Raw genomic sequence first — 7953 nt, 5'->3', positions numbered from 1 at the left:
AAAGAAATGTGATTCATTAATTAATCAAACTGTAAACTAATTTTAAATTAACACTTCCACTTTCAATTTAAGTATTTATATTTCTAAACTAACTTTTTTTTAAGATGTCATATCAAAATTACCGTTATATCCTTAAGTATTTTCAAAAAATTATACCCCTAGGAACCTTCAAAATTTTTCACACGAATGTATATTTTTCCAATTCTATTTTCTTTTTCATGCATAGGTACAATAGCATTCTCAGCTAGTATCAACAAAGAGTAAACATTGATTAAATTAATCATTTCAAATCAATTTAATATCATTTAAATATACATTCATATGTCAATTATTTTCCTCCCATTTGTGAGACATCTTTTAAATATTCAAAATGCAAATGATAAATGAAATATTTATTTTTAAAAATTCAAAACGCATTACTCGCCTTTAAGCCCTCGACGGACATATCAAGTATGTCCTCAAGTGTATTGTCGCGTCAAAGGCATCCATCACTCTTTGACTAATGTTCGAAGCCTTCTCTGAAATATGGCTAGGGTCTGTGTCGTCCACTTCTTCTCCCTTCTCAAGAGACGTTCTCTTCTTCTTGGTTTCTTTATACACTTGCCTCTTTAATTTGTTTAATTCAAATGAGACATTCATCTCTAAGTATAACCTTGGAGAGGTTTTCCTTAGAATTGACATGATAATTAATATATTTTATTTTATTTATTTATTTATATTGCTATTACATTAAATATCAAGAAATATTTGCCCTTGCTGTAAAAATAAATATAGTTAGCGATTTAATTTCTCTTACGACTAATTTCGGATGGTTACTACAATAGTATGATGAGAATAATACATGCTTTGAAATTAACTTTGCAATAAGCCTTATAAATCAGTTTATTGCAAAACCCAAATAATCTCACTTGCTAGCTGCTTGTAGAGACATTAGGTATCTTAAATCAAGTCCAACAAAGGGATTTGTCAAAAAAAACGATACTTTACAATTTGAAGGTTATAATAATGTTGAATATGCTAGGTTACTAGTGAATAAGAGATCTATTTCAGAAAGTGGCATGCTTCTGGGGGAAATCCTATAAAAAGGAGAAGCAAAAAATTATCTATCTTTTCAAAATCCAACGCTGAATCCAAAATCAAAGTAATTGCTCAAGAGATCTGCAGACTTCTATGAATTAAAGTCGTTTTAGTAGATTTAAAAACGAGCCTATCAAGATATATTGTGATAATACATTTGTCATCAATATTGCTCAAAATCCTATATAGCATGATCACATAAAAATTGTGGAAGTGGATAGACATTTTATAAATAAACTATAATTTAATTAATATACACACCATGGGTCCCAATAGAAAATTAGTTTTCTAACATGTTGACTAAAAAGCTCAGCAAGCCCACATTAAAAAAAAATTATAAGCAAATTTGAACTTACAAAGAAATACCTCCCGCATTAATTCATATGCAAAAGACAAAAGAAAGAGCGCACAAAGTGTTCACCTGGTATAAATTGTAAGTCCCTTAATAAATCGAATGGAGAGATAACTAAGAAAGGTTTTTTGTGTCTATTATTACAATTATTTATTTCCTTTTTTCTTTATATGTAATTTTGAGTACAAAAACCCATTGAAAAAAATCAATAATTCAAGCTTTTATAGCAACTTCTTCTTTTATACACTAAATAACGATCAAACTTGCTGACAAGCTTCACAAATTATGCTAAAGTTTACTGGTTAAAAATTGACATGTAACTCTGCGTGTCATTTCTACTAGATTATCATAAATGTTCCTGCTTGATATTACAATAAAGCTAAGACTAACGTCCAAATTCATGGTATTTAGCTTCACATGTCCAAATTCAATGTCATTTGGCTTTATAGCTTCACAGGACATCGCTTTAGTTATCCATCATTATTACTTATGGCATGTTGTTTGTAGCTTAAAATCATTTTCTGCGGTCACACTCACCTTAGATACGTTTTGTTGATTTAAAAAATAAAGATTTGCTTAACTTGGGCATACCGCTACTCGGCAGTAAAAACTGGACATTATTATAAGTTCAGAATTTTAACTTAACTCCAAATATCATTGAATATATCTGGGACATAACTTCAGATTCAGATTCGCCAGACTTTCTATGGTAAAAATTACGGGGAAGTTGACAAAGTTTACAATCTCTTCAAAGCGATATTTGAAAATAGCTGGGACATCTTAACTTCAGATTCAACAGACTTTCCATGGTAAAATTACAGGTAAGTTGATAAAGTTTACAATCTCTCTAAGCGACTATTACTTTAAAAATCTTCACAGCTTGAGTAATATCACAGGGAAGACCCTCACTAAAAACAGGTCTAATATTTTAACTTCATTAAGATATTTATTTCTTTAACAGTATAAAATTCTGAATATAGTCTTTAGATAGAAGAAAATTCAAAAGCGACATGAGTTAAATAAGGAATAGAAAATTCACTCAATGAAAAGTTTGAATTTAAACTTGGGAAATTCATATACATACCACACAATTCTTTGGTATTTACATATCTAACGCTAAACATTCATATTTACATTTATAACACTGCGGTGTGATAAATCTATAAAATAAAAGATGTATTTAACTTTTTAAAAGTTGGTGATAGTGATTTTTTTTATGCAATATTAAAGAGTTGAGTGATATGTATGTCAATATTAAAGCTTAGATGCTAGATATGCAATACATAAGATTTGTGTGGCATGCAGGAAAATGCCCCTTTAAACTATTCAATGCATTGGACACAAATTTAACGAATAGAATTGAAATAATTTGCAAAACATAATTTTTCAATCCTAGGCCTATTCTCTTAGAAAAGCATACCATAGGAGGTTGGACATCCGGAACTACATCTGACGAGATGACCTTTCCCCTGTGATGCCCACCTCTAGTTGCTGCATGTACTTCTGTCAGCTCAACAATCCATATACCAGTCTCATTAGACTTCTTGTTGTACACAACAAGCCTAGCCCTCCTAGGTGGAAGCTTACTGGGTATGACAGGACCACCTTTTGTCCTTGGAAGCAGTGATGGTTGAAATGGAGGGAAATAGTAGGCATCCGCAAGTGCCACAACACTTTTCTCCGGTTCCAAAAGAACTACTTCAACAAATCTCATGCTATCTCGCACCTAAATGTATGTCATTTTAAAATGCTTTTATTTGCAAGATTATATATAAATGAAACATGATTATCTATCGAATGATTGATATAAAAACAAAACTATAATGAATAGCTAAGCAGATCAAGAACCATGAGACCCAACCTCAGGGGTCCTCCCAGCAGCTCTAACTGTTGCTACTGCCACAGAAATTTCAGCAGCTGATAACGGGTCTAATGGGTGGCTTGACTGAGCCCTCGGCATCACCTGGATGCCTGCATAACATTAAATAAAGACAAATAAGTAAACAAACAAAGATGTGCACACCATAATTTTCAATCTTAAAATGCCAACTCATTTAGATTTAGCCACACTACACATGAAATGAAATCGCGTCTCAAATGCCTTCCACCATATACATATCCTGAAGTTTTTTTTCCTTGTGGAAAAAATGATAATAAAAAAATAAAAAAGTTTTATTATTATTAATCACTAAAATCGATCGTATTTTAATAAACTTTATTGAAAAGTTTATCAGAATATCTCACCTACCTATGTTGAATATCTTCATCTAAGAAAAACAGTTTTTGATTTTCATTTTTAACACACTTTACTTGAATTAAATCTTTATTTTTCTTCTCTTTGTTTGGCTAGTTTATACATACATCTTTAACCATCTTTAAAAGTAAAGATTTAATTAGTAGAACCTTATAGTATCCCAATAGAAGTGTGAAAATATTTAGAATATATTATTTTAAAAAATAAAAAGATGCATGAGGAGTTGAGGAAGAATATTTTGATCCCCATTTTAAGAATATAGAGGATGCTCAAGAATGTGAAAATTAAAGAGAAATTAAGTTAATGTGATATACAATAAAATAATGGGAGAGATCAGCTGAACAAAGGCTACGACGCGATACAAAGATTTCTCATAATATCAGTTTAGATCTATGTCTAGCAGGTTTACTATGGAATCTATAAATTTATTGAGAGGTTTTATGGAGGAGTAACAAAAGTGTAAGAAGGATCTACATATGATTTTCCTTGACTTAAAAGCTTATGATAAGGTTCCAAGAGAATTTTTTTGGAGAGTTTTAAAAAAGAAAGGTGATACAACGACTTACATTCAAATCACTAAAGATATGTATGCTAGAGTTGTTACTTGCATTCGAACAGAAAATGATTGACCAAGTATATTCCTATTTCAGTTGCATTACATCGGGGATCAACTTTAAGCCCACATCCTTTTTGCTTTCAGTTATGTATGCTCTTACTGACATTTACAAGAGGATGTACCTTGTATACTTTTCGTTGATGACATCCTCCTTGTGTAGATTGCTAGAAAAAAGAGTTCAGAAAAAACTTGAATTATTGATGTCTACTTTAGATCCTAAAGGCATTCATTTGAGTGGATCTAAAACGAAATACATGAAATGCATTTTTAGTAGTAGTAAATCTAGCGGTAAAGTTGTAACAATTGATGATCAAATCATTAGACCGAGTGAACGTTTTAGATATCTTGGTTCTATTGTTCAAAGTGATGGTGATATAGATAGGGATGTTCTTGGTAGAATTAAAGTTGGATGGTTGGAGCAGAGGAATATATTAGTTGGATGTTTAAGGAGAGGAATGCATCAAGCCTACTGTGTGATAGAAAACTACTGCTTAGATTTAAAAGGAAAATTTTATATGATGGTGATGAGAACTGCAACGCTTTATGATGCAAAATATTGGCCAATAACATAGAAGCATAAAACTAATTTAAGTGTTGCTAAGATGAGAATGTTTAGGTGGATGAGTGGCTTTACACTTAGAAACAAAATGCGGAGTGAAATTATCCGTGAATGGGTTTATGTAGTTCCAATGACAGACAAGATTAGAGAGAGTTGTCTTAGATGGTTTGGCACATTAAAAGTCGACAATTTGCTGATCTGATTAAAAGAGCAGATGTTTTAGATTCGAGTTCTGTTAAGAAAGTTAATCTGATTAGGAGTAAATGTTTTAGATTCGACTTATGCTAAAAAAGGTAGAGGTAGACCTAACAAAATTTGGGCATGTTGTATAAGAAAATTTTTGAAGTTATTAGAATTAACTGAAAATATGACACTTAATAGAATACAATAGAGAAAAAGGATTCATGTAGTCGGCCACATTTAGTGGAATAAAGGATTGTTGTTGTTATGGCAAAATTAATAATACAGCATTTTATAGTTTAGGGTCACCTATGCAAATCTAAAATGAGATGAGTAAAGAGACACGCACCTAATCACAACTTTCACTTTACAACTTTCAATTTAAGAAAATATGTATCACTTTTGATGCAAGTTAGAAAACATTGCTTCACAATATAAAATTGGAACCCGATATGTATCAAATACGAACAAATTATTCTACAGTTTAAAAACGAGAGTAAGAATATATATCACAAATTAAAAGATCAAGGATTTCACATTGATACAAAGAGAATCATCAACTGAAAATTATCATCAAAACTTGCAAGCGCTTGAAGAATCAAGATCAATTAAAAAACAGCTTACATAAAAAACTAAAAATAAATAATTTCTCAAAATCTCCCAAGATCTTGCTTGATATTTAAGTTTCAATTTAGCAAACTTGAATTCCAACCAGAACATAAGTTTTCAACCTTATTTTATCAAACTAATGAGTTTTGAACTTTAAATTTTGTTCCTGCAATTCTCAATTTTTCAACTACAACATAATGCTAGAAAAGCAAACAGCCCGGTAACCAATCAAGCATGTTGAGGACAGAAAATAATAGTAGGAGACAGGAAAGAAGGATCAATTACATAAGGAAGCAACTGTAGGGAAGCAAATCTAGAAAGCTAGGTCAGACCACGTAAAACTTCTCTTGCAGTTCTTTTTACAGTGTGGGAAATCGAACGCATCTTATCTTCAGTATAATAATCATCATAGACATATCTTGCAACAAAACCAAAGTTTAAAATAAAAAAGACAAAAAATCTCATGATGATCCCATCAATATTCATTTTATGCACATTAAAATAGTAGGTATACAGATTTTACTCAAATCAGCCCAGCTTGGACATCGAAAAATTGAGTATTTCATATTTGTCAAGTAGATATGGGCATAACTATCGTGATTCTTGTAGAATAATCCATTGATAGCCGGGAAAAGCACCATCCCCTAATTCGGTGCTCATTTTCTAAGTGGTATGATTTGATTTAGCTTCATCAGATATCCCTTACCATTCAAATCAGAGTTAATTTAAATTTAGTCTTGAAACTTCCTACGGCCATTAGCACTCCATGGTTAATTAACTCAACATCTTATAGCTCGATCTTTAATCTCATGATCAGCCTTTGAGTTTTAATTAGATAAATGGTAGATGACTCAATCAATACTACATAGTTCTATCTTCCCAAGAATAGTAGTAGCCCCGATTTACAAACTATAGAGGATTTTAAGATTTAATGGCCAAAAAAATCTAATAAATCAGCATAGCTTGCCTTCTTTTAGGGATACTAACTAAATCAAACTGGATATAAGTTAGCTTTAGTTTTAATTGTTGGGTTTACTGATATAGGAACTAGCATAAACATAAGTTGATTTTGGGGTTTTCATTTACCGAAAGAAACGAGTTAAATTAGAATGAGCCTTATTGTTCTTTCAATGACTTGGCAAGAGGGTTACAATATGTGCATGTGTGCATCATACACGCCATAAGTGAGTTGTCTAGGGTCAAGGCATACAAACTTAGGTTTAGGTATACTCCTATTTGGGGCTTATAACTCAGATATTATTAAAGACCCAAAGACCTTGTTGTATAGGCAAGTTCACTTGCAGGATAAATTTTATTTGATGAGCTCGAAGGCTTTTTGTAAGTGTAGGCTCTGTGTGTGTGCGCACGAGCTCTTATGTTATGTGACATGGGGTGGAGATGATAGCTAAACTTATATGATAGCTTTGAAAGTGAAGAGAAGTGGTAACAAAGTAAGGCCTGGAGAAGTAACCTTAGATGATAGCTAACTTACAAAAAGGAAAAGAAGAAATCTATCATGGCTAAAAAACCATTATGATCTCTAAAATTATAACAAACATATGAGACATTACATCAAAGCATAGAACTTAAGAATAAAGTGGAAGAATGTGTGGTGTAGCGGTTACATGAGCATGCTTTTTCTCCAAGATCACGATTATATTGAAGACTTCTTATTTATCGCTCTCCGTGCTCGAGAAAAAAATTAGAAATGAGAAAAATAGCAGAAGAAACAAAGGTGGGGTAAGGGCATCGCTTATGTATGTTCATACGATATATAACTTATGAGACATGCATAGAATTAAACTTTGTGGAAGGATCAAGGAAATCTACAGCAACAATATTTGGATATACACTATTGTTAGTAGCATGAAAGCTTATTGGAATGTTCAGCAACGTTTTAGCTAGCATTCCTCGGGCTAAGTGATGATGCTCCCAAGCATTCCTCCAGCCACCTCTTCCACCATTCTTTCTTCAGAGGCCGCCCTCAATCGAGAAGAAAAAATAGTAAAATCAAAATTCAGAATAGCTTCTATCTTAAACATACCGAGAAATTGAATTAAAGCATCCGCCAATTCATCGAGATTCTTCTTAAGTTCCTTAAAAAAGGTCTACACTACCCGAGTTACTAGTCTTGTGAAAAAAAATTGCTAATGCACCCAAATAATTCACTCCAAGTCTCTACGACTTGCCTTCGTCTATCCGCTCTTCTTTCATTCACTTCTACTCAACAGAGCGATATCCACCATCGCTGTCTATTGCCGCACCGCAACAATATACACCACAGAAAAGAGAGAGAGAGAGAGAGA

General features: G+C 32.3%; 1 protein-coding gene across 1 annotated transcript in view; it reads right to left on the bottom strand.

The window, feature by feature from the left end:
• The window catches only part of LOC110027977 (primary amine oxidase), a 44096-nt gene that overhangs the window by 35414 nt on the left and 729 nt on the right, over nt 1-7953 (bottom strand). The window contains exons 2-3 of the mRNA XM_020729649.1: nt 3291-3400; nt 2850-3155 (exon numbers count right to left, since the gene is read on the bottom strand). Of these exons, the coding sequence (XP_020585308.1) occupies nt 2850-3155; nt 3291-3400 (416 nt within the window). The remainder of the gene's footprint in view (nt 1-2849; nt 3156-3290; nt 3401-7953) is intronic.

The sequence above is a fragment of the Phalaenopsis equestris genome, unplaced genomic scaffold, assembly GCF_001263595.1.
Source record: "Phalaenopsis equestris unplaced genomic scaffold, ASM126359v1 Scaffold000472, whole genome shotgun sequence".
NCBI classification, from domain to species: Eukaryota; Viridiplantae; Streptophyta; class Magnoliopsida; order Asparagales; family Orchidaceae; genus Phalaenopsis; species Phalaenopsis equestris.
Note: the sequence above shows the minus strand (reverse complement) of the source record. Positions and strands in the feature narration are given on the sequence as shown.